Source organism: Pomacea canaliculata, linkage group LG4 (assembly GCF_003073045.1).
Source record: "Pomacea canaliculata isolate SZHN2017 linkage group LG4, ASM307304v1, whole genome shotgun sequence".
NCBI classification, from domain to species: domain Eukaryota; kingdom Metazoa; phylum Mollusca; class Gastropoda; order Architaenioglossa; family Ampullariidae; genus Pomacea; species Pomacea canaliculata.
In genome coordinates this window covers 13,805,731-13,832,526 of record NC_037593.1, presented here as the reverse complement: position 1 = coordinate 13,832,526, position 26,796 = coordinate 13,805,731, and the positions used below count along the sequence as shown (strand labels likewise).

General features: G+C 37.1%; 2 protein-coding genes across 3 annotated transcripts; one reads left to right on the top strand and one right to left on the bottom strand.

The window, feature by feature from the left end:
- Window positions 1–242: 242 nt before the first annotated feature.
- Window positions 243–14,143, bottom strand: LOC112561988 (myotubularin-related protein 9-like). The gene is made up of 15 exons (XM_025234880.1): window positions 13,975–14,143; window positions 9,636–9,937; window positions 8,988–9,147; window positions 8,528–8,679; window positions 7,844–7,972; window positions 7,126–7,282; window positions 6,601–6,705; window positions 6,107–6,232; window positions 5,638–5,740; window positions 5,115–5,253; window positions 4,675–4,759; window positions 4,334–4,403; window positions 3,914–4,013; window positions 3,270–3,397; window positions 243–2,175 (listed from the first exon to the last, which is right to left on the bottom strand). Exons 2-15 carry the CDS (start codon window positions 9,777–9,779, stop codon window positions 2,082–2,084), a joined length of 1,692 nt encoding a protein of 563 aa, XP_025090665.1. The 5' UTR covers window positions 9,780–9,937; window positions 13,975–14,143; the 3' UTR covers window positions 243–2,081.
- Window positions 14,144–14,179: 36 nt separating this feature from the next.
- Window positions 14,180–26,474, top strand: LOC112561989 (zinc finger C2HC domain-containing protein 1A-like). Of its 2 annotated transcripts, none has more exons than XM_025234882.1 (9): window positions 14,180–14,340; window positions 14,804–14,859; window positions 15,475–15,597; window positions 17,055–17,193; window positions 18,193–18,341; window positions 18,942–19,083; window positions 19,405–19,451; window positions 20,849–21,072; window positions 23,059–26,474. In XM_025234882.1, the coding sequence occupies exons 1-9, from the start codon at window positions 14,328–14,330 to the stop codon at window positions 23,504–23,506; spliced, it is 1,341 nt and encodes a 446-aa protein (XP_025090667.1). In that variant the 5' UTR covers window positions 14,180–14,327; the 3' UTR covers window positions 23,507–26,474. The 2 variants fall into 2 exon arrangements, with proteins under 2 accessions (XP_025090667.1, XP_025090666.1); XM_025234881.1 differs by having other exon boundaries at window positions 19,402–19,451.
- Window positions 26,475–26,796: the final 322 nt, after the last annotated feature.

The following is a 26,796-nucleotide window of genomic DNA, read 5'->3' as shown; positions in this document are numbered from 1 at the left end:
ATCTTTTCTCAAGTCATTAGTACTGTAGTTAGAGCACAAGTAAACACTGTATAAATCATGCGTTTATTATTATTTTAAAAGCTCTCAGTTTTATAAAGCTTTTCGTGTTAGGTAGGTTTAACATCTGTGTAATCAATAAGCAGTTCATGCCCAAGACCCATTCCAATCCTCAGCACAGTACATTTACAAAGTAAAACAGAAATTTTTGTTCGCCTTCATAAAAGGAATCTATTGCACACTGCATAAAACGACAATTTATGACAACTGTTAAGACTGGAACAGAGCCTTTTATTACAGTACAAGTCACAAATACGTTACGTGCAACAAGTCTGGTGCTAGGGCAAACAGGTACTTTCAGTGCATATGTATCCCTTTTTCCTTTTATTAACCCACATTAGTTTGATACTGGTGGGAAGATTTTTTTTGTATCACAGAAAGGATATAAATGTTGGAAAAAAGAAAAAAACTTCTCAAAACCAAAATAATTGAACATTAAGTTTCACACTTCATTATCTATGAGCAATTTTAGTTTTAAAAATTGAGCTATCTGTCTAGATCTTTAATGCTTTACATACCTTCATCAATACACTGTATACTAAAAATTTATGGACTCCTTACTTCTGCATGAAAAATGACAGAATGACAAAAAATCCATTTCTTTTGTAGATTTCTGTGCCCTAGTTAGCTGAATATGGCGATGAGATTCGTTGTTCCTCTAATGAAATCTTTTCATTTAATTGCTACATTAATCAGTATTTTTTTTCTAGGATGCTAAGGGTGACCACTAGAGATCTAAAATTATTTTATTATATTGTCTCATAGTTGTCTCACCTCTCCACCACACACTGGATTTGCCTCTAAAAGTTATCCCAGGTCATACTACTTTATATCACTGACCTCACCCAACAATGCATTTTGGTCACAGAGTTAAGATTGTACATAAATGCAATAAACATTATAAGCCAATTTCAAAAAGGAAAATTTGAAGTGCTTGTCACAAATTGAAAACAACTCCCCACCACATACATTTCCAGTCGTGCATGCAAGGAAAGATCCAGCATATTCACAATTGTGGCTTTTTTTTCCCCAAGAGAAGACATCTTTTAAGTGACAGCAGTAAGCAAACTGCCCATCTCTGACATCGGAAGTTTGTGCACTGCTTATCTGCTCTTTCCCTGCTTGCCTCATTGTTTTCTGAATAAAAAGTAGTAGCCTTCAAATTGGAATAGAAGAACCGCATTTTTGTAAGCTGTTTTTTTTTTGTTTTCAAAGTTTTTATATCTTATGACAGTTCCCTCTAATATTAGCGATATCAACAATCTGTACACCTTCTGCAAGTACTGCAGACAAATAACAGTGAATATTACAGCCTCTGCATCACCTTTGCAAAGTCTCAGTAAAGCTTTCATTCTTTTTTTTATGTAATGTACACACGCACACATCCCATATACATGAAAAAAAAAAAGACATGACCCTGAAGCAGTTTATAGTCACAAAGCAACATCTGCCAAATAAATACTGAGCTCGCTTTCAGTGTGCACCTGCCAACATAATATCATGCAGTAAACTCTGTGGCACAACTTGGAATGACATTTTTGAGCTCACATTGAAAAGGAGGAATTTTCAAAACTGCACCATACGCAGTGCAAAGTAAAAATTACTTTTAATTACATCTTAGGTGGACTATGAAGCAGAATGGTTTAGCTTAATACTTGTATTCATTTTGTTTTATTGGGATCCCCCACTAATCCTTTGAAAATGTGCATGATACACTGTTAAAAAGAGGATATCTCCACATTTTACAACACAAAGAACACATGCACAGGCTGAAACAGCTAATAGTTTTGAGAGGTCTGACTAGTGCATATGCATTTCAGAATACACAAACCAGCTTCTCCCATATTCTTGACCGTTCCCAGAACCCTCCCAAGACAACATAAGAGCTCGTTAAAAAAAAAAAAAAGAAAGTCATTTGGTGCTTATCTTTTAGTGAGCCATAATACACAACAGTATAAGGAATAGTCTGCGTAAGACTCCTTGTTGAACTTGTTGAATCTTTGACTTTTACAGACACAGTAAGATCACTTCAGCTGAAGACTCTCAACACCATCAGTGAGAGCAGATGGCAAAATCACTCCAGCAGCAAGTGCTTCTCGCTTGAGTGCTTCAAGCTGTCTGGAAAAATACAAACAGATTATCGACATTATTTCTTTTGATTACCTAACCTTTAGCTCACAAGCATCAGCCAACTAAGGTACATCAGCATAAAAAAATTGAAAATCATAAAAATAAATTATACATAACGATGAATACTAGAAAATTCTAAATTTAATCTGAATCTTCACAAAAAAAAAGGAAGGACGTCAAGTTAAGTCCAGATGAGGCAGATAACTGTAGGCATTTTGTCTGATTAATGCTAGCACTTCTGATGTCACCGCTGGCACATGGCCAATAAGGCTTCTCTTCCTGTACAATTCGCACCCTCAGATGCTAATGTCTTTATAGCTATAGTTAAACTGCATTGATTCATCTGAATTGAATGAGTTAAAGAATGGGGTACAGGATAGCATAGACAAAACCTTTTGCTTTTTGGTAGCTTCATCGACATCTTATGATGACCCCTTTTGGAAGATTGGAGGTAGAGGGGATGTAAGAAGATGAGTGTAATACCTTAAACTGGCTTCCTTTAGCTAAATTTCCAACTGATCATGAAATATATAATTTTAAAAGTTTAAATCATTTTAATTTCTCTGCTGGCAATACAAAGGCTTCAAAGACATTAAAACGAGTTTATTGCTCCAATCCTGGATCAAAGCTATGGCTTTAAACTATGTGAACCATATTCCAAAAGACTCAATGAAATTTAAACGGTGCTAAATTTATTCATTGTGTTAAAACAATAATGAAGAAAACAAAGATGATATGCACAACCACCATCATAAAGTGCTGATGACATAAAGCACAACGATCACTACATTCCCACCATGTCAACAGCAAATATCAAAGACTGTTTATGTCATTTATGACCACATTAAAATCATGTTAAACAAAATAATAAATAAAATTTATCTGTGCACACAATGTTCTTCACCTTTAACCAAAAATATTATGTTAAAAGTAACAAAGCAAAAGAGACTATAGGAAGATAAAAGCATTTTGGAAACTTGAACTTCGAACAAAACCAATTCCAATCCTGATCCATATTTCATGAGAGTGAGCAACAGAAGATCAACTTCATCCCATCTTTATTTTATTAACCCTTATCTTACCTTCGCAGTCTGATGGCTTTGGATGTAACCTCCTTGTCATGTTCACGTATCCGTTTCATCTCTTCCCAGGCTTCCTGCACTGGTGTTTGATCAATGTAAGTTCTCAGGTACAGGCCATTCCATAGAGACTGCACCCCAAGACAGAAGAGATTGAAGTGTTACAGCAGTATTTCAAACCAAAGAGTTTCAAGTTATTCTATCACACTCAGTACAGGCCTTCCCAAAGACACTATTATGCCAGGAGATGTATTACAGAAGTATGTCCATGGAACAGCACATGGCTGTAAGACAGCTTATCACATGAGATGAGATGGTGGGATGCAATAGCATATAGAGGCCATAGAGCAGAAAACATGTCTAGGGATAACGCATACCTAAAAGGAACCAGTGCTGGCGAAATCTCCAGATGTTAGTATGACTTGTGCAGTCCTCCTTCCATTATAACTTAAAATCATAATTCCCAAAATTGTACTGATCTTACAGATTTTCCATTCCTCACTTTTCACATCTCCATCAATACATAGCATCACTTTGTTATGTTGTCTATTAATTTACTAACATCAAACAAAACAATCACTGCAGATCCACATCACACCTCAAAGGTATAAACAAGAAAACAAAACCTTTAAAAAAAATCTCCTTACTAGACTTTGAGGGGCCACAGAAGGCCATATAACGGCAGGGTTTGGTTCATACATTGGGTTCAAATAGTCTTTGATTATCTCTGGCCGATTTAGGTATGACCTGCAAATGAACAAGTTAACAGATAAACACCATATTTTCTGCAGACTACATTTATCTGCAAAAAGAACAGTCAAAATCAAAAACACGCATGTAAATACAATTGTTCCAGAAATCAAGAATCCACACAGCCACTAGGTCTGACTATTTTTCAACAAACTTTTTACATTTGTTCAAAGTCATGTGTTAGCATTGTCCTAAAAACTGATTTCTACTTTCCCCTATATACATTTCCCAAACCAAGGTCGTACAGTTTGTTGCCATGTATTACGCATGTATTAAGCCTTGACTAATGTACATATGCATACAGAGACATGCCATACCAGAGGGAGACAGTCCTCTGCTTGAGTTTGTGCTGGTGCCTTTCAGCTTCATTGTTGCAAAGGAATGTGCCTAAAAACATAAACAGCATGGAAAAAAACTATATCCCTCTTGCCATACTTCCTACACTTTCTGTAATATTGGTCATACTTCCTTCATAATTTAGATGATGTAGTTAGGTTATAGAAAAACACTTGTTGCATAAACTAAGTACTTAAAATCAGCACATTTTACACAAGGACTTGCACAAAGATGCACTCATTCATGCATGAATGCCCCCAGGTATGAAACTTTGTGGTTTCACAGCAGAGTTTCTTCTGAGCTGCAAACATGAGATACATACCAAACTGTGAGTAATAGGCATGTTGAACCAGCATGATCAGAAAATCCTCATTGAATTCAAATGAACATGGAAACTGGCTCCAGATCTAAAAGAAGACGAAAATGTATCAGGTGATTTCAAACAGCAAGTGTAGATAATTCCACAAGTTAACTGTGAAGGAGATGGAACGAATATGTCTAAATATTGGACTAATGAGTAAAAACATACTTTTTGATCTTGAAAGATTATTGACCCAGTTCTCTATTATTTATCACTATCACCATCTTCTTTGTTATCTTTATATATGGCAATATTAATTACCAACAGCAAAAACAAGACAAATCCTTGATATAAACTTGAACTGGTAAGAGGGCATCAGTACTTGAAAAATCTTACGAGGTGTTTCTCCATTTCCCTCAGGTTATCTCTTAATATTATGTATTCATTTTTAAACAGCCCACCTGCCACACGCAGTCAACAAAGAGAAGGAAAACAGGTGACTCATGCCGCTGTTTGCTAATGGCATATGCAGACTTTGCACAGCGATGTCGAAAGGGATGCCCTGCCTGAATCCACTCACGTTCTATGAGGGCTTCAAATCTGAAACATGAGACACCATGGGGCACAGCACCAGACATGAGATACCATGAGGCATAGAACAAGTCATGAGACATGAGGAATAGCACAAGACATAGGACACCATGAAGAACAGCACAAACCATGAGACACAAAGCACAACACAAGACATGAGACACAAGGCATTTGCAAAGATATAATATACCTTGAAACATAGCAAAAGACATGAGACAGCATAGGGAATGACAAAAGCAGAATAAGAATAGAAAATAATGTAGACACAAGGTGTTGATGAGCTGAATACATCCTTATAAAAGATTACAGGAACATAAAGCAAGACTTTAAGTCACAATGACAACACAAGACAGGAGAAACAATAAAGCCAACAGGCCATCAGGGACCACTCACCCATTGACAGTACGGCAGTCCTTATCCAGAATAAGTTGAGCCAAAGAAGTCACCAGCAAAGTTGTGTCCATTCCCTCAGCACCATGAACCAAGACATGAGTACCTATGTAACAGTTTTACACGTTATCAACATCTTGAATCACAAATTCAACTTTATTTCCATACCAATCTGCCGCAAACTGCCATCAGCAGCAAGCATTACATATAAGACTCTCATGACTGTCTGAGCAAACAGCTATGTCATGTCATTAGTTTAGCTCTTGTTACTTCTCGAGGACCATAGGGTCATAACTGTAGTGTCATTAACAGGCTACAAATACCTGGCCTGAACAGGCTGTGAACTATTGTCAAACTTATCATTATAATGGATTTCCATGTGGTACAGACCTCCTTCACTGATCACAGGTTGATGTTTCAATAAATAAATAGAGTACAGAAGGAAGGAATGATTAAAGAGAAATATGCTCACCTTGTTTGTCCATTGTCTGTGCAACAACACATGCTGTAGTCAAAATGTCTTTGATATGAGTCATCCAGGCACTAGAATCCAGCTTGGAAAGCCACTTGTCCATGTTTGAATTGCTATCACTGCTAGCTGTACAAATACACCATCCCTACTTGATTATACACATTTTTTCACTCCAAAATTTTCTCGGATCATCAACCACAAATCTGTCAACGTACTAATCATTACATCTACACTGACATTCACACTCACACCTGACGAGATTACTTGCAAGTTAAATCAGCAAAATTGTACGATTTTCCTCATCTGACAAAACCCAAACAAGTCTGTCATCACCAGTGATCAAGGAACTACCAAGAACCTTAAAAAGCCTGGTACATAGCCTGTCTGATGATGACCATACATTATTACAATTATTATCCTAGAATTATTTTAATGTGGCCTACAATTTGCTGTAAAACACATCCATAAAAAAAACCTTGCATTTGTCTACACACCCTCAATCATCTTTATCAGTGAATCATGGAAAGCCTGACGTCTTTCGATGGGTTGGTGTATGCGCCACCACTGGGGGTAGTTAGACTCCAGTTCATATCCTCCTCCTGCACATACATCACAAAAACATGTTTAATTTATATTCTAATGCAGAAAAGCCAATACAAGTACAAACAACAAGCTGTTGCACCTGCCACCAAGGATTATTTTACTTTTCTTCCTATGTTTCTCACATACAAATGCCTGTACACAAACATCAACTTTTACAAGTAGATATAAGGCCTATTATTTTTTTAAAGTTATTCTGACATGGTAGACTGACCGAATAATTAGAAATGCTGGCTGAAGGAAATCAAGCCATATACCCTCTTGTATGTTACATCACAACTGTTGATGTATCAATTCTGTAGCTACTAAATAATATTTCTACTACCATTTTAGTATTTATTCCAGTAGCTTATCGCAAAAAACTTTACTTTGTACATAAAAAAATTCAAAGCTCAATCACCCAACAACTTAGTCTGTACCTTTGCTCTGAGCTACCTTTGCCACATTCTGAGCACGTGTGTCCAAGATGTATCCCCGCCGACCATTGCCCAGAATGGAATTTACAAGTTTTTCATCTTCTTTGCATCGGCGTCCTGAGGTGCCTGCTAATGGCTGACTGCTTCGCATAAGCACTGCCTGTAAGTAAACGAGATTATGGTTGCAATCGGCAGCATGCTGGTCTTTATAAACAAGTTATCTGTCACACTTGATCTTGAGCTTTAATGGCCAAGTATATTACAAGTTTTTTGTCTGCTTGTGATCCTCTTCATTCAGCAAAGGTTCTTAAAAATTATGTTATTATTTATTATGCTTGTTTATGATCGCACCATGCAAATTATCTTTGCTTAAAACTGGAAGTAGATAAAGCTTGGTAATGGTTGTTTAGTACAATTGATAGTGCTTATTTTGAGAACTTTTGTCACTTGACATTCAGAATAGTAACTGGTTGTAGTAAGCCATTATATCAACAGTTTTCATCGGACATATCATTCTGCCACATGTAATTCTAAACAATGCTGCTCCTAGAACTGAGTCGCTAGGTATCCACAAGTTTCACACTCCATATGATATGTGCAGAAAAACAGAAGCAAATGTGTACATGCTCACAGCCATTATTTTCAGCCATTCTCAAGTTGAGGTTTGTGTATATAATGACAGTATTTATTCTGGCTCCTCTATGCTCGTGCATGCACTCACCTTGCTGTCCTTGTGAAAGTAGCTGAAGACAGGAAATCGCCCACCCATGCGAAAGGCCGCTGCCTTAATAAGAGTCTCATCATCAATGCTCTTAGGTACAATTACTGCATGAGGGTAAGTTGAGCACACCTGACAAAAATGGTTAGATTGAAACCTCATAGCACTGGCAACAGGAGCTAGGATGCGCAATGAAACATCACTGAGGTTTCTTATAACGGTCAATTCAAAATTTGCACATAAATTCTAATCTGGTCAAATAACTCTGCAGTTTTTTTAACTTTTGTCTTTTACAGAATGAGCCACTAGGTTTGTAAGTTTGTGTGGTATTCTGCTTATTATTTTGTATATATCATCTAAACGAGGAAGATAAATGGGATTTTTAAAGATAATTTTTTATCCTCATTTTTATTATTCTTCTTGTTATGTTAGGGTCCTTCTGGGTGCTACATGCATCTCTAATTTTACGTCTATTACTTCACTGTGATTTTGTGAAATGCCTACCACTGTAATATAGGAAATGTGCTAAATAAATACACTTTGTTATTATATTTAAAACATAATGCATGAAGATATGCCTGAAATTTACAAGAAATTACAAACACATATTAAATAAAATAGCTTCACTTAATGTAATCTGAATGTTCACATTTGAAAAACTAATGGGTGCAAAGAGGTATGTCTCACAGAAAAATCTTTGTTAACATAGCTAAGGCGCCAGTCTTCCGATATTTCTTTAAACCGATTGAACTCCATTTCTGGCTGGAAAGCACCCCATCCATTCTCCAGAACCTCAAATGTTGGCCGGAAGAAAAATGGAAATTTTAGAGTTATGTCATCTGCAGAAAAAAAAAATCACATTCAATTATGAAAACAAAAAGAACTGAAGCGCAATAGTTGTGCAAAATCTCTCTGAAATAAATAGTTTGCCAAGGATTTGTACTTCATGTTTAGGAAGAAGCAATATGTTGACAGGGAGATTAACAGGCTGGGTGGTTGTTTGGTTAAGCACTTTGATGAGCATGTGCTGACACTGAGTAGTGCTGAGATTTTAATTTTATTGACGTGGTCATGCATGAAAATACATTTTCAAATAAGGTGGCCTATCCACTCCTGCAGAATACAAAGTCACTAAAAAAGCGAATACCTATATTAGACAGCTGTTCGATGGAGCTCGCAACATTAATGCAATCCTCAGCAGATGGAATATCCAGTTGCAGCAATACAAAGTCTTTGCACTTGAGGGTTAGCACATTGCCAGTTGCGTTCAGCCGCTTTTCCACACTGTCCACTCGGCTATGCAAAAGCTGGTTCCACCAACCAGAAAAAAAATAGTTTAAATGACAGATCCATAAGCACCTTTCAACCTCTTAACCAAACAGTCCAACATGAACGGAAATGGTGCACATATCGAAAAATAAATTTCTTCAAAATCCAATTTTTAAGCTTACTGTAGATGGTTGGGACACAAATGATGATAATAAAGCCTGAAAAATGAAACTCAGCTGCATTACTCCTCACCTCAGAATACTGTGACTAAGAAATGACCCTATTATTGGATATAAAGAAATAATTGGTACACTACATATCCCAACTATAAGAAGCGTTGGGTTCATGATCTGTGATCATTATGACTACATTTCATATATACTAGTCTCTAGAACCCCCACCACTTATAATGATACTTTGTGCTAAAAGGGGAAAACTTTCAAACACACACTGCACAACTGCATTACCAAGTAAATAACAAACAAAAAATGAACAATGGCATGCACAGAAAGCAATGTTAACTCACCCAGATCTCATTGTCATCTTTCCGTGAGGACAGAAGAAGATGGTGCCCTGTGACACACAGGGTCCCCTCAAGTGGGCTGCAAAAGGGTCGTCGTAAGGTCACACCATCCACCTTTGGTGTCTTTATGAACTCGGAAAACTCCATTTTGTTATCTGATGAGTCAGATATTCTTCCCACTGCAGTATGCTCCTCTCTCCTGAACTTGGTACTTTCACGTATAGTAGAAAGATTAATGAGTCCACTGTCACAACTCTTACAGCTGGCATAGGCTGGTGAGCTTGGAATTTTCAGATATCCCTGCTCTGAAAAGGAAATACTACCTGAATTAACTTATGTTGTACAACACCACCTTAGTGTTCACCTATTCATATTCATCAGATGGACTGACAAATGCCTCAGATACACCACAGTATGCAAGAAACTTTAACAGCATATTTAAAACTGAACACATAAAACTGTACCAGTTCGAATAATAAACTTTGTACAGAAATTTCCAGAATACACAAAAACCCCCACAAGATAAATTTATCATCTCCAGAACTGGACTAAAGATAACATGATCTGCCGTGGCATTAGGAAAAACCAAAGTAAACAAGTGAAGACATGAAAGCCCTTTCATCTATGTTCAGAGATCATGTATGAGCCCTGATTTTTTTATACATATAAACTCCATTTTAATTTCTTTCTGGGGTGGTGGTGCGAGAAGAGATGGCACTGCTCCTACTTAAAAAGGATTTTACCTTTTTAAGAATATAAATATTTGTTGCATGTCTGAAGATGACCCCATCCTAGGCTCATACATCATCGACGGCTAAAAACTTTACCAAAGTTACCTTTTCTTCTTTGAGACAAACAAAAGATTCCATATTTGAAACACATGACTGAGCAATAAAGTGCGAACTGACGCGCGCGCCGATGCTGACGACTAAACAAGTGGCTGCCCTAGTATTAACTGTGCGAAGCCGTGGCCAACACTGCTCAGCGCTGAAGCGAGCTCAAGTAGTGCCTGACGTCGAAGGGAGATAAGCTAAACGCAGTTATCGTTATCGTCAGCGAGGGGCTGCCTGGAACCCAGTCATATGGACGCAAAACTTTTGACCGAGCCAGGCTCAGTATTGCAAAACTCGAATAAAATCGGTCTTTGCTGTGATATGCACGTGCGTCACTGAACAGTTACGAGGTCCTAGTTAACGAGTAGAAAAGTTGCTCGCAGAAATGCATACTGAAGATGAGCATGTCGGGATGATTACCTCCCCTTAATGCCCCACCCCACCTCGGCGTGACGTCCGTGCCGTACACACCTAAATGTCTCCATCCTTCCCAGATTTCACCCTGACTCGTCAGTTGGTTGTCTGGAATTTCTTTAGATTGACCTTTACGAAAGCAGGCGAACTTTGCTCAAACTGCGTCGCTAAAGTTAGTGTCTGGGCAACAGCGGATTTGAGCACTATTCTGTTAAGCTTAACTGTACAATTGGCCATTACGCTCACCAGAGGCTCAGACCTCAAGAGTCGCCAATTCAGTCCTACGGTACCCTCGTTTGTGTAATCTTCCGCCCATCGTTTGCAACCCATTGTTTGCCCCTCGTGGGCAGGTATGGTAAAAGCCGATAGCTCATGCAACTGCCTGCCAGCATCCATTACTTGTAAAGCGTCATCATCAGCAACAGGGTGAAAGGACAACTCAAAGCAACACAGTAGCATTTCTTGCAAACGCTTAGCAGTTGAATTTTATCAAAAGCCCGCAGTCCTTAAGTGGGGGAGTAAAAAAAAAGGTAAGTTGCTGATTTGCTGCATCCTCCTCAGACAAATCCAGCTGCGGCACCTTCACATTACAGGTGTGACAAATATCACTCTGGGTACACAATGAAACAGACTCAGTTGTATTGACTGGTCTATGTTAACCGCTTTGATATGAACCAGGAGAGAGAAAGAACCCAAGCATTTCTATTAAGAGATTTTCACAATTGAGACACGCTGGATACAACTTAACGATGCTATTAAAACTGCGTATACTGTATGTAATTTACTGTACGTCATCACTAGAGCAAGTTGTCGCCTGCACAGATGATGATAGTAAAATATGCACACAGGTGCATGGTAATGAGAAACTAAACAGTCTACCCAACATAATGTGCATGACTAGACAACGGAAGTAGATTGAAATCAAGATTTATGTTTCTCCAGGTTTTTAGCTCAGCAATAGTTGAAGAGTTGGAACTGGAATAAAAACCTGATATTATCCATTTTCTTAACATGCTTACTTTTTTGGTTTAGTTTACAAATTTTTTCTGACATTTTTGTCTAAAGAAATAATGAGCTAGGACTGCATAATGAAATATGCCTAGTTAAAGTGTCATTACCTACAAATATGCTTGAGTTTAAGATTTTACATCACTATTACTTTGCTGAATCTAGTTATTTAGCCCAAATATGCTCAACAATATTTTGTTGGTAGAAGTTCTTTTAAATAATAAGTTTGCTAGAATGCTAGTTACTGTTATTAAAAGGACTGCTATTAATAATAGTAAAGAACGGAAATAAGTTACCCAAGTCACAGAAATTGAAACTGAAGTAGGCAGTAGTAAGTATGTAGTAATAACTACAAGTATCTAAAAAAAATTCAAAAGCTGATACTACTGCAAAAGTATAAGATATAAATAATCACACATTATTATTTCTTTGCTTCTTAAATTGGCTCAACAAATATAGCAAAGTGATGGCTTGTCTAGTGCTAAAAGATGTTACATAGCTATATTTAAAGGGATCCATGTGTTCCAAAAATAATGAATTCAGATCATCAAGATTCATTCTGCATGAGAACAAAACAATCCATAATCCTTTTTAATGCAACATTTGAACCATATAGATAACTACATCCAACCTTAGATGTTCGAAGAAATGGGTCCTATTCTTTGGCTCAGCAGTTTGAAATGAGGAGAGTAATAATATAAATGGCTGCAGGAAGGATTAACTCATTACTGTATTAGGGTCCAGCTCAGTCCTTTTCCAGCTTGACCCAGCTGACTTTATCACCACCAAGAGCTTATGAAATTAGGACAAAAACTCAATGTCTGTGCTATTAGTGTGTGCGGTAGTGTGTGATTTATATGAATCCACACTATTTGTCTGACCTTGACCAAAGTTTGCAGTACTCATCTGGTCTAAATAGGTGTTTTATGAGTGAATGTTAATGGAAAGTTCTTAGATTATCCCATGAATAGTATATATGCACTGAGGGTAGCTGAGTAGACAAGAAAGAGGATCGGTTGGTTGGTTGATTGTGTTTTGCCCTGTGCCAGCAACTAAGAAAGAGTGTTCGATGAGATGCACAAAAAAAGGTTAGTGTCTTTCCTTCTATAGTTAGGACAGGGAGAGACATGTTTCCATATTATCAACATCCTTGTCATTTCATAGGGTTCTCTATGAAGAAAGAACAGAAACCAGCAGCAGCATTTATCCATGTCATATAATGTGTGTCTGTAATTTATTTTGTGCATGAGTGTATGTTGTAGAAGTTAGCGTGTCTGTTATATGCAAATATGGGTGCATGGTTGTCAATGATTTAGTCTATCATTTATGTAAAGCGCAATGAGCAAATCTTTGGAAAGGTGCTATATAAATCATCATTATTATTATGTCATTTTTCTTGGAACAAATGTTCCATTATTTCATAATACTGATCTAAATGTTAATAAAATAAGAATGAAAGATGCAAAGCTGACAATAAAATCACAGCTGCAAGAGTTTATGGGAGAAATCAATCCAAAGACCATTTGTGCAGAAACCTCCCAAGGTTATCCTTGGTTGGTGGGTACCTCTGTTAAATAATTTAAAAAAATAGATATGCTTAAGGCTTAGTACCCTACTCGACTAGTACCAACACTAAGTCTGCTAAGCAGAAAATTGTGAAGGAGAACAAGCGATCTTGGGTTTGGGCTTTAAATTTTACTAATGCTCCGCCCCCTCTCATCAAACTTTTGTTCCGTTAAAAGCGAAAGAGGGTGGAGAAAAAATACTTTTTAGACTGTTCTATTTATCACATTTTCTTATAATTGTCAGTGGTCGAATCGTTTCTTTCACAGCAGTGTTTGGTGGCTGTCAACTTGACTAGTGATCAAAGTGTACACAGAAAGTGTTCATTAATTTTATAACCCTCTCATGGCCACTTCTCTGTTCTTTATAATATCTCAGTCAAATATCTATTTATATTTAATTTTCTGCAACCGCTATAACTGTATGAGCACCGTGCAACAATACCAGTACTAATGCTAGCGGACTGCTAAATAAATGGTGTTAAACTAAAATTAATTATCGTCAACAGTGAAATAAAGAGGTACCTGTATTTTATGTAGATTTCTTCTGCTCCTTTTAACTTAAATTAGTAAATACAACATGGACGCTATAATGCAGCTCGGCATTATCATGTGGCATTACTTTAAAATGGGTTTTAAAAAAAATAAAACCCACAATTACCAATCACATCAACATAACGTGATGGGGAGGGCCGTCACTAGTAAACTTCCGTTAATCCGCAGAGGGAAATTCTCAAAATCATTGAAAGATAGGTGACAGTGGTATTTGTGTAAATGAATTATATTATGCTCATATTGGATTTTAAATTTATTGTTTATTTACAATAAATTTTCTGTATTAACTCCGTATTACAGTTCCATTACGACAGGTATGCAAGATGTCGGACTCAGGTAAACAAGAATGATAGTCGTTAGATACGATTGTAAGACCGTCGATATTTTGCATTTGATGGGCGTTCGTAAAGCCATGATTTTAAGTGCTCTTCTAGGGAATAGTTCTTTATATATGTGGGATGAAAAATAGCATCTCAGTTTTACTTGTCGACTTAGCAGCACTTCGATTAGCATAGGCGAGTGATATTTATAGAGCGGAGCAAAGCAGTCACTTAGAAACAAACAAACAAGGTGATATAGCTGAAATCAAAGCACAGATAATGGAAATGATTGATAAAGAATGCGTGTTAGGTATGAAGCGCTTAGTTGAGGTGTCACTTTGCTTACGGGTTGGGTCATAAATTTGTGTGTTTGTGTGGTGGGTGGGAAAGGTAGAAGGTGGTCGACAGGCTCTTCTGCACATTCTTTTGAAGAAAGATCACAAAATCTTCCAATAATTTGTCTAATTTCTTATCTCCAGGGGAACCACGATTTCCATGTAAAATTTGTGGTCGACAATTTGTGAAACAGTCTTTGGTGAGTTTTTAAGTATACTGTGGATCTGTGTAAATAAACCTTTGCAAACTGATTCGATCCTTAAAGTTCTTAAACTATATTGAACGGTTTGCTTTTGAAGGCAGCACTTGATTCTGCTAAGTTAGTTTACTTTATTGCATCAAAAAACATGGTGGGGTACACTTTTATATACATTTGTCCTGAGACCATATGCCCCACAGATTGTCTCAGCTATGTCCATATCATCCTAAGTAAGACCACCTTGTAGAGCACATATTGTCCATCTTTTGAGTGTAGATAAAACTTAGGGACTTGAGATTGCTGATAGTTATTAAACAAGTACATGGTAACTAAATAAGCGCTGCTTTCTTTGTGTATTTTGGTCAAATAATAAGCCAGATCTTCTGGTAAGCACAATTTTATTTCCAGGTTTCTGTGCTCTTTAGTGTGCATGACTAGGTTATCTTCACAAGCTGTTTTCCATTACAAATTCTTTAAGTAGGTTCCTTATTCATGTATTTCATATAAAATTCTTAACACTTTATGATTTCTGTTATTTTATGTCCTACTTAAAATTAAGTTTATTTTGCTTTGTATCGTTTTTGTTTAAATTGAGCATATCTGTTATGTGTGCAGTCAGTGCATGAACGTGTGTGCACCAAAAGTGTATCAAAAAAGCGCAAGGTTTTTGACTCTGCCAAGCAGCGGGCAGATGGAACAGATGTCACCTATCGTCAGATTAAGCAGGCACAGAAAAAGGTTTGGACTGCTGAAAAAAAGTTCCCTCATGTAACTTTTTTTTTTCAAAGAGAAATCAGAAAAGGGGAGAAAGTGAATGACATTATGTAGGGTGAGAGGTAGTAAAAGTTTATATGGTTAGACAACACGTAGCAGCCTATATTATGTTCTAGACTGTGAAAACCAAGTTATCTTCCTAAGCTGTTTTCTGTGACAAATTGTTCAAACAAGCTGCATATATTCATGCACAGCACTGAAACTATATGGGGTTTCATAGGTTTTTACTATCACCGCTTTTCTGTAGTTGTCATACCATTTACTGTAAAAGCCATAATAATGTTGCTTGTTTACAATGATGCTTTTCTATTACTCTTGTCACAAGTCTGTTTTGATCATATATATTTAATCATATATATTTAATCATATTTACTGTTGGGTTGGAAAATTCATGACACATTTTTGCAATAGATGGCACTAGTTCATTTTTGAAAGTGCTAGAGTCATCCGCATCTATGTTATTCTATATCATCTGACAGCTGTCAGTAATTCTAGCTTCATTAAAAAAAAGTGAGTGATTTGGTAGAGTTTTGGAGATTTTACAAGCTGAAGATGGAAGACCAAGCTGTGCATTTTCACCATATTTCACCAAGCTTGATATTTAGGTTCCTCATAAAATCAGATATTCATGTGTATATACATCTGTGATATGCTCGTTGAACGCAAGGAAAATGATCCTTGAAAAAACCAATTATCAGTCACTTCAAAAGATAACAGGTGATGAGAAGTGGATTGTTTACAACAATGTGGTTCACAAGTGATCTTGGTCCCGACGTGATAATTTGCTTCAAACAATATTAAAAGAAGAGATTCCTCAGAAAAAGGTTATTTTCTCAGTGTGGTTAGATTTTAAAGATGCTATGGGGTTTTTTTTGTTTTTTGGGGGGGTTTTGTGTGTGTGTTTTGGGGTTTTTTTTTAAGATCTTACCAAGGAGGCATGCGATCAATTTGAATTCATACTGTCAGCAATTTGACAGTTTGAATGAATCTATCATTCAGAAACGTCCAGTGCTCATTAATCGTAAAGGAATCATGTTCTTTCACGACACTGTGAGACCACGAACAAGTTTGATCACCTGTCAAGAGTTATTTGAGCTTGGATGGGATGTGTTGCCACACCCACCATACTCACCTGACATTTTGCCATCAGACTTGTTTCACTCTCTTCAAAACTCATTGCAGGGTATTACGTTCAATTTAGATGAGGCTGTGAATCAACAGTTTTTTTAGCTGATAAAGATGTCCTATTATCGAGAAATTATGAAGCTCTGCCAAAAAATGGCAGAATGTAGTTGAACAAAACAGTCAATATATCATTGATTGATCTTTGTTCTTCATTTAAATAAATGCCCTTGGAGAAATATAGAAAAATATGTCATGACTTTTCTGACAAACCAATGTTATGTGTTGTCGATGAATAGGAAATAGCACCACCAAAGTCTAACTGGCGTGCGAAGCATGAAGACTTCATCAATTCAGTCCGTGCTGCTCGTGGGACCACCAAAGCCTTGCAAGAAGGAGGGCCTTTGCCTCCTCCTCCCCCACCCAGCATAAACCCAGGTGAGTGGTTTTAATTTTCTTTCTAGCATGTCCGTCAACAAATTGAAAATGAGGACAAAACTAAGGTCCTTCCAATAGCCTCTGAAAATAAAGAAAAGTATGTGCCTTTCTCCACTAACTTTACTCGGGGGCTAACATTTTTTTCTTGTAGACTGCTAGAAATACTGTTGATACCTTTGAGACATCATTATCTTTTGAATCTTACATCACATCATTGACTTGGTGTAAAACACTAATTCCCCCACCACCACCACCACCTGCTTCCTCCTTAGTTTTTCTTCCATGCATTTAATACATGTTTTTGTTGTGGTGTCATCTTTTTCCTGATGATTATGTTTCTTGTACATGCTGTTGACTTGTTTGTGAGCCTTTATATGTAGCACGCAACATTCACATCCACACAGGGGATTGTGTTTTATCAATTCAATTATCATTATTGTCTATTTATTTTCGTGTGTTTGTCTTGCCACATACACATGAAAGATCACCAATAAATGAAATGTATGTTTATGCATGCTCATCGATGAAAGGGAGACAAGCAGATGGAAGTGGTGTCCTAATTATTGTACACAATTATGGGTATTCTTAACACCAGTTTCTGTAGCCTTGGATGCTGGAAATTGATGACAAATATTCACAATCAAGGTGGACATTCCTCTTGAGTGACTCATTTTCTTTGCATTTGCATTAGCCTGAAGACTTTACTGGTTAGACTTGAAAAAATGATTAACAAAAGTTTATAATATGCACTGTCACAAAAACAGTTACAGAATATGTGTCATCACAGGTGTAAAATGATGAATACTGAGTCAATGGCTACAGTATTGCTTCATTGTAGACAAAGGAGAATGCAGATTTCTTTTTAAGGTGCATACATTCCCAGTAGTAGTAAGCAGTTAATTATTTGGAGAGTGGAGGGTACCATTCAGCATTTCTTTTTTTCTAAATGTTAAAGAGATATCATTTAAAAGCAATTTTTGAACTTCTATCTGTCAACAGATTATATCCAGTGTCCATACTGTTCCCGTCGCTTTAGCAAGACGGCAGCAGATCGTCATATTAACTTCTGCAAGGAGCAGTCACAGCGTCTTGGTGCTCGGCAACCCCCAAACCCTTCGTCAAAAGCTAAACAAGCAACTCGTACCCAGGTACTGATGCCTCTAGGTTTAGGGTAGTCCATCCCATGTTCATCTCCTTTTTCATAGTCTTGTAGGACTTATACATATAGTGATCATTTTTATTGTAAACTTTAGTACCAGAACTGCTAGGGAAGGATTTTCAGAAATTTTTGTGGCATTGATATTCTGTTGGCTGGCTTGTGTGATAAGTTTGGCTTGTAGCAGTGATTGCTAGCACTATCATGGCCTTTTATAAAAAGTAAATTTCAAGGTATGCAACTCTGTAAAGAACTAATTCTGCTTTTGGATGCAGTGATTCCTTGCCTAGGATAGGAGACAGTTGCAGAGTAGAAAATTTTAAAAATAACTGTTGCAAGTTCAGCTGTTGGTCGACAGCAAACATTCATGCCTTTTAAAATCAACTTTTAAGTACATCAGGATTGAGTAATATGCTAACACTAGCAACCCACCGAAGTCAGCGTAAGGTCTCTGATACTGCACTTACTTTATGCTTAAACTTTGTATTTGATTGAAAGAGAAAAATCATGTGTGTGTGTGTGTTTGGAGAGGAGTACTTATGATCAAGAAGTAATTGAAGGTCTTTTTCTTTGTTTTCATTTTGTTTTAAAGTACCAGCCCCCAAAGCCCAAAGTGAAAAACTCTCCTGGTGCTACTGCAAGCCCTAGCGGCCTCTCTAATGTTGGTGCAGGCAGTCGCATCCCAGCTGCTGGAGGCAGTCGCATACCAGCCCCAGGTTCAGCTGGTAGAACTGGTGAGTTGCAGTTACAACATCTTCCTTCCATCATTGGTATGGGAGTTTATTAAAATCAGCAAATTATTGTGCAATCATTTTTTAAGTCTTACACCACCTGCTAGTGTTGTTTTAATCAGTCACTATTTTTAGATAAATTATGAGTGCATTCATCAATCTTTTGAGGTCTGTCTGTCCTCCGCTTCCTGTCTTCTCCTCAGATGTGAGCTTTGCTTTATTTTTTCCCCTCTCTAGCTTGTTCTCATTCTACCCAGATAGCTTCTATCATTATCTAGGCATTTTCTAGTTGTTCACCTGTGCAAGCATTTTTCTTTTTAGCAGGTGGAGGTCCACCTGCTGGAAGGGGCCGAAGTTCTGGATCCGGTCAGGTATGCCAAGCAAGAACAGTTTTGTTTCGGCACTTAAGCTCTTTATTTTTTTTTTTTAATTCTTCTTCTGGGCATAGGTTTAGTTTGTAATTTTTGTTCTGTCATTTATTAACTGAATACATTTACACAGGAGCTACACATTTTACATAGCATTTTTACAGGAGATAAACATTTTACATAGCATTGATATAGGTTAGTTTAGTATAGTTTAGTCATTGTTACTCCTCGAGGAGCATAAGGCCACAACAACACCTCGCCAGTGGACCCGGTTTTGGGAATCCCCCTTCAGTTGGGCCCATGTATTGATATAGGAGCTACTCACTTTACATAACATTCAAAGAACCTTCCACTCTGGACACATGCCTTCAGTGAACATGGAGAAGCAAGAGAGGCTGAAGGAAAGGAAGTAAAAGGAAGAGGAGAGGGTGAAACTGAGGGAGGATTAGAGGAGTTTCCATCTTCTGCTCTGTGTTCATATCAATATCTCAGTGTATGGCTTCCACAGTCACATAAATAGGTATAATTTTAGTTTTTGAAGACACATGTATGGGGATGTACGTTCTGCTGGTGTACTTATGCCTTTAACACATGCACATGCATTAATATAGAGTTGCATGCATGTGTGCATGTTTGCACTCCCACAGAAGCACAGAGATATACACACAGGCACACAATGACCAACTTTATTTGTCTCAGTGGGCAATTTGAACAAGGGAAGGTGCTCTAGTCACAAAAGTAAAAGTTAAAAATAGAAATAGAAACAAATATATGTGAATATTTTCCAAATTGCAAATGAGGGTACACTTTCCTACTTATACTTTACCTTGGCTCATCCTCAAGACATAATGGCTCAAGGAATGTGGAGAAATTCACTCCCTAAAGGTTTTTTAAAAGTGAGGAAATATGTAACATGACTCTTGCGGGCATATGGTATCTTTGAGCTTTAACATGTCACCCAGCTATTCCTTGAACAAAATCAGGGTTAATTATTCAGCTTTATTGGTTGATGCCAGCATTCTCATCAGCTTAATTGATGTTTTGGTGCTCAGTTAATCTGGCTTCTGACCTGTCCTCTGAAAGCTCACAACAATTTTTAACATTTTATTTTGGTTTGGGTGATTGAGATTTGAGGATGAATCTGATTCTCTTATCTGTGCTCTCTTCTTGTCTGGAGATTTTGTTGTGCTGATTCACTTGACAATGTATCAACAACTCTTTCTAGCTTATCTTCGTAAGCTGTATTCCTTTTAACTGTTGTTTGATTACTGGTTGTGAGATTTTGATTTTGCATACCTTCCTACATATACATGAGCCAAATTGCAGTTTAATGTATTTCCATTTAACCCAGTCATGACTACAAAATGCAGTCTACCCTCATTTGCATTTAACCCGCCCAGGAAGAAGATGAGCAACAGGTGCAGAATGTGTATCCTGGGCGTGGGATGCTCACTGGCAGAGACCTTACAAACTACCAGCAGGCTAAGAAAGAGGCATTGCAGATGCAGCTAGGTAGCAAAGTCAGTTCTTCTGCCATTCCCAAGTCTGGCAGGGATGTAAGCTGTCAGCACCAAAGCAGGGGTAGAAAGGGGCAGGCATCAGCACTTGGTACCCCACTTGGCAGGTATACTCAAACTGGCATGCTTATATATGGTTGAATGCATTCCAGTTCTCCCCTTAATGCATGCAGAGCAGGAGGAACTCATTTTTCCTCATTTCCAGGAGGAAAATGCATGCAGAGGATAGTGATTTTATGCATGCATTTAAATAGCCACGTACAAAGATGTTCTGGAACAGTTCTGTGCACGATGGTACTCAAAGGGATGTTACTTTAAGATCCTCTCTTTGGGTATACTTTGTGTCCTCTAGTCAAATGTTCCTGGTTCAGCTGGTAGTGAGATGCGGCTGCAATGTCTGATAAAATAGTGTTTTTACAAGAATAATGTGACTGATAATCCACATTAACAAGTTTGAATATTAAGCTGCAGACTGACTTGGTGTAAAACTTTGTTTATATGAATCAGGAATATGATTCCAGCTGACCGCTTTCTTGTTTTCAGTTCAGTTTGTTCAGCTTAAATCGTCATTCTCAGATTGTGAACTATCTTTTTCATTTAGAACAATTCTTCTGTTTATATTGCTTTCATTTGTGGTTTATTTTTTTTTTTTGGTTGTTGTTTATTGTTTTTCACTTGATGAAAGCCAGGATAATTACAACTGCACTTCATGTTTAGTTTACTGGCAGGGTTTGTCTGTATGCATACACATTGTGAGTTAATTTCCTTTACTGCATGTTTGGAACTTCTATGCAACTTTATTTATAAATCTCACATCATAAAATGCTGTTCAGACTTAGCACCCTCATAATATTTATATCCATGCTAACAGAAATACTTTCATTTTATATATTTTTTTATGTTGATGATGTGTATATGGCCACATTGGTTGAGTTATTCTTTTATATTCTTTTCTGTACCCAGCCTATTTGAGAGTTACATCATTAGCTGTTCCTTAATCTTTAAAAGCTTTAGTCATTTTGAGGATTGCCTAAATTATGGTAACATCTCTTTGGATATCTCTGGTTATTTATGGTGTCTTATGTGAGGACAGGTTTTTTTTAAATAGTTATTTTAATATTTTCATGTGTAAAATGGATGAATAGTCTCAGTTCATCTTTCCATCACCTTTAAGTGACTTTTTAAAAAATCACATAGTTTTGTAGTTTTTGTAAGTTTTTGAATAATGATCTCCCTGTGATTATGTTTGATAGTTATATATTCATTTCTGTGTTCATTATTTCATGTATTTTATGGTTTTCCTTTTTAGTGAAACCTGCTATAGACTTTGTTAGGGGTTTCTTTATTAGGCAACAATATGTGGGTGACAACTTCAATAGTTTAAAATGTATTCTTTAGACTTATCTCATAAGAGTATTGGAGAGATTTAAGGCTTGGTTTATTGAATGTTTGAAGTTAATGATAGTGATGCTATGTGGCTTTTTTGCACGTGTTTATGGTCACATGCTTGTGTGCATGAGAGTGTGTCTACCAAAGAGTCTGCCTTTATAAGGCAGGCTGAAGGCAATTTTGTGATGGCTAGCAGCTGTATTGCATGACATCGGAAAAATTAAAGCATCACTCATATTTTTAGGCACAGATTTTGTTTTGAATATTTGTTAAGATAGTGTCGAACAATATATGATTTATGTTTGAGTAATGTTGATAGCTGGGTGGAAGTTAGAAAACAGTATACACTTAAATTTCTAGTCTTTGAGAAAGGGGAATCAATTCTTCATTCATCATTGGTTGTTGTTACCATTCACAGCATTAAAAGCAACGTGTAATTAGAGAGATGATGATGGGGTGGATGGTTTTTGTTTGTCAATAATATATAATTGCAGGAATTGAAAAGCAGCTCTGGAACAATTACTTAATAAAATATTTTAAAAGTTGTGGAAATACATCATCATTTTCTATAAGTGCAGAAACAGAAAAGAAACAGATTTTTTAAAAATCTTTATAACATGATGGTGTTCGATGTAGAAGAGATAAATAACAAAGAATATTTCTTCTTATTCTTCTTTATCTGCTTTGTTATTTTCTTTTTGCAGATTCGGCGTTAAAGCAGGTATGTCCAGCCCCTCATTGCTTCTCACATCACACTCACATCAAGCAGTTGAAACCAACACTGATTTTTCACCTGGCAGCAAAAACAGATCACAGCAAGAAATTCCAGAAGACAAAGCTTTGTCCAGAAGACATCAACATGCCACTGGCAACAATTGGCAACAAGGTCACCTTGAGGGTCAGACTTCTAACGGCGAACCCTTTGTCATGAGGAGTCCAAACAAACTGTACTCAGATGGCGCTAGACGCAGCAGTAGTAGCAGTAACACCAACAAAGTTGTTTCTACCACTGGAGCAAAGAAATTGATGTCCACCACTCTCAATGAACCAACATTATTGCCCAAGTTTTGCCATGAGTGCGGCTCTCGCTACCCCATTTCATCTGCTAAATTCTGCTGCGAATGTGGTGTTCGGAGGATGGAGTCAACATGACATCTAGCTGAAATGCCAGCTGGAACTTAATATCTTCTTGCCTTGGTTTTCTTAGAGTTTATTACATGACAGAAGAATGGTTTCCCTATGTTCTGTATGAAATGATAGTTAAAAGAAACTAAACAAAGATATATGTTCATTATTCTAATGAATAGAGTTGATTTATGCTGCTTTGTTATCCTTTTTAATATGACACTGTTTTAAGAAGTAATAGGGATAAAACTGTCTTTTGACAATTTGCTTGTTAATGGATGGTCATTTTTTTTTTATTTGTTTTGTTTCCAAGAGGAAGAAACAATCTGGGAAACTAAATTCTTGCTGAAATGCTTCTTGTCTTTTTATATTTATTTCTGCACAAACACATTAAACAATTACCAGACAGTTATACGTTTATTTTACTTTGTTCTTACATTTTCCACAACAGCTCTAACTGGCAAGGAGATATTATGTTTTGTTTTTATTTTTGTGGAGAAAGCTTTTGTTTATAGTAAATGGGTTAAAGAATGTAGGCATCATGGCTGCAAGCAAGTTTGCTTAGTCTTAGAAAAACTGAAGCATTTCTCAGCAAAAATCCTTGAGTAACAGTTTGTTTTCTTAGGAAATAATAGATGCAGCAAGGAATTATTTATATCATCATAAAGTGTTATCAGAAATTAGGTTACCGTTTTGCAATAAAAGGTGTCAAAAACAATCTAAGGAGTTGTACTAAACTGTCAACTGTTTTTTTCCTAGCCTGAAGATATAACTTTAGCATTAAAAAAAAAAGTTGCATGATGCATGGAAAATCTGTTTGGTATTTTGTGGGAAAGCTTTTTTTTCTTGTTTACAGACATGTAGTTAAAGCTTGTAATCAGTCTTTTTTTTCTGTACATTTTTGTCCTTGCTTCAAACCTTATGATTCATTGTATACTCTAATAGAATTGGCTGTACAGTCTAATATGACTCACTGTCTGTGTGATTGATCTCGTAGCCATACACCAGAATTATGTTCACAATATTTTTAAGTTGATCATTCTAGCAGCACTACTTAACCTGTGATATAACTTTTTTAAACCAATTTTTATATGGTCCATAATCACATTTCTAATGTTATAGTAGTTTTAAAGTTAACTCAGGCCGCAAGAGTATAGTTCAACAAGATAGGCAAACCATTAAGTGCATCTGTTTAAGCAGAAAGCCAATGCTGCCTGCTCCCTCAACTTTTCCCATCCACATGCAAGATTCCTCATTATGAATAATAGAGTGACTAATAATTTATGGGAATAGCAAGTAGAATCTAAGATGGTGATTTCACTTTTGATGTGTGTATTAAAAAAATATATCGAAAGACTAGATTATTGTAAGAAAAGTTGCAGATGTAGAAGCAAATGTAATTCATTAGGTTATAGGTTATATTAACCAAAATAGATAACAGATTAATTTGGTGTAGAAAGTTAAAACCTGTGCCTGCAAAATTTAATTTATTCTGGGAAACTTTTCTTTATGGTAGTATATAGTTGTCATAAATTTCTATTTATCACTTCTTGCACAGATGTTTGAACAAATTTTTGTCATAGAGGAAATGTCTTAGCATTTTTTATATGTACAAATATATATATACAATTTGCCGGAGTGCTTCATGTTGTGATATTGCAAAGCATTTCCTTTTTCAAATATTCTTTTATGGAGGCAACAGTTCATTCATTATTCATGCAACTGTTTTGCTTTTTTTTAAAAATCTGTCAGGTATCAATGATCTGTTCTTTTCACTTCTGTAAATGACATCTAGTCTTTGCCATGTGTATATTTTTGTTAAGTGTTCTGTGTTCTGTCAGATGCTTTACAGATATAAGCAATAATCCGTCCAATCAGTGACAAAAAGCCGTTTCATGCAAGTATTTGTCACCAGGTTACCTGTGATAGATCGTGATCCGAGTGACTAGGTTCAAGGTTACAAGTAATGCTTGTTCTGCGGGAAGCACAAAGGTTCTGCTGCCGCGCAGGTATGCGTTTCAAGACACTTCCACAGAACCAGTAAACCGGCCTCTGAACACCCATCTCACTGCTTCAAAGAAAAGATTGAGGTTTCTGGGCCTCCGCAGAACTTATGTCTGGTGAGAGAACTGCAGTGCTAAGCACGTGACATCCAGTCACAGACACGTTGCGTTGTTGTGGGTCTTGCTGCTTCCGTCACGACGACCTACCGGACCTGTGGCGTTATCTAGGTGACTCGGCTAAGTCACTTATAGGTTTCCTGAATAAATTATATTGTGTGTCGTTTGAATGAGTTGTAAAAAAACTCAGACTGATCAAATGATGTGGGATCCGTGTATAAGAAAAACAGAAACAGCTGATAGCCGATTTGTTCAAACACTGAGCGTCCCAGGATTTGAGACTCGATAGTCAGCCGATTGGATTTCCGTGTAGCGCTGAATACATCCTTCAGTTTTCAAACGTTTAATGGATATTCTTGAGTAGAAAAGGCAGAGGGGAGGGTCGCCGGGCTCCGAGAACAGTATGGTCTCTAAACATCCCACTCATCGTCGACCGAAAATATCACGGACCTACCATTATCCTTTTTATGGGGAAGAATTTATCTTTTTTGGCTCTTCGTAGTTTTGGTGAGCACGGACATTACAATGCTGAATCTCGTGCGGTATAGCTCAGCTGATGATAGCTACACGCCCCTGCCCCGACAGAGACAACGGGACGGCGGCAGTGATCGGTGAATTCTACATGATGAGGTCATGGAAGAAGTGGGGGGAGGGTATGTTGTTTTACGCCGAGCCAGCAACAAAGGCTATATTACGGCAAGGCAGCCACCCCAGTGAATAGATGCCGCAGAGAAAGAACAGCATTTGTGTCAAATGTAAAATAAGGATTTTAATTTTTGTTTGTTTCATTTTGTTAAATGTTTGTATGTTAAGCAGAAATTATTCAGTCGTTATGCCTCTACAAACAAATCGTAAATAAAAAGTTTTCCGACACAGAGAGACGTTGAGTACTGGGTGGAGACTAGCTTCTTGAATGTGCTGCTTGCTGCCTCATTGACTTCTCAGCCCTAACATCTTCAATAGTTCGTGTGGGGGCTAGTTACTGGAAATGTGCACCTTGCGCAGGTGTGCTCTCCACATGTGCTGATAATAAAAGTACGCTTTCTGGAAATGCTTGATGCATCCATAAAGATCTAATGAGATCCCTTTTTTTCTAATGATTGGATAAAGCTCGCTACAAGATACTATTAAGTCCACAAATCTGGATGAATGATCCCCACCTTTCTGTTCTTGAGTTACACGCTTACAAACTTCACC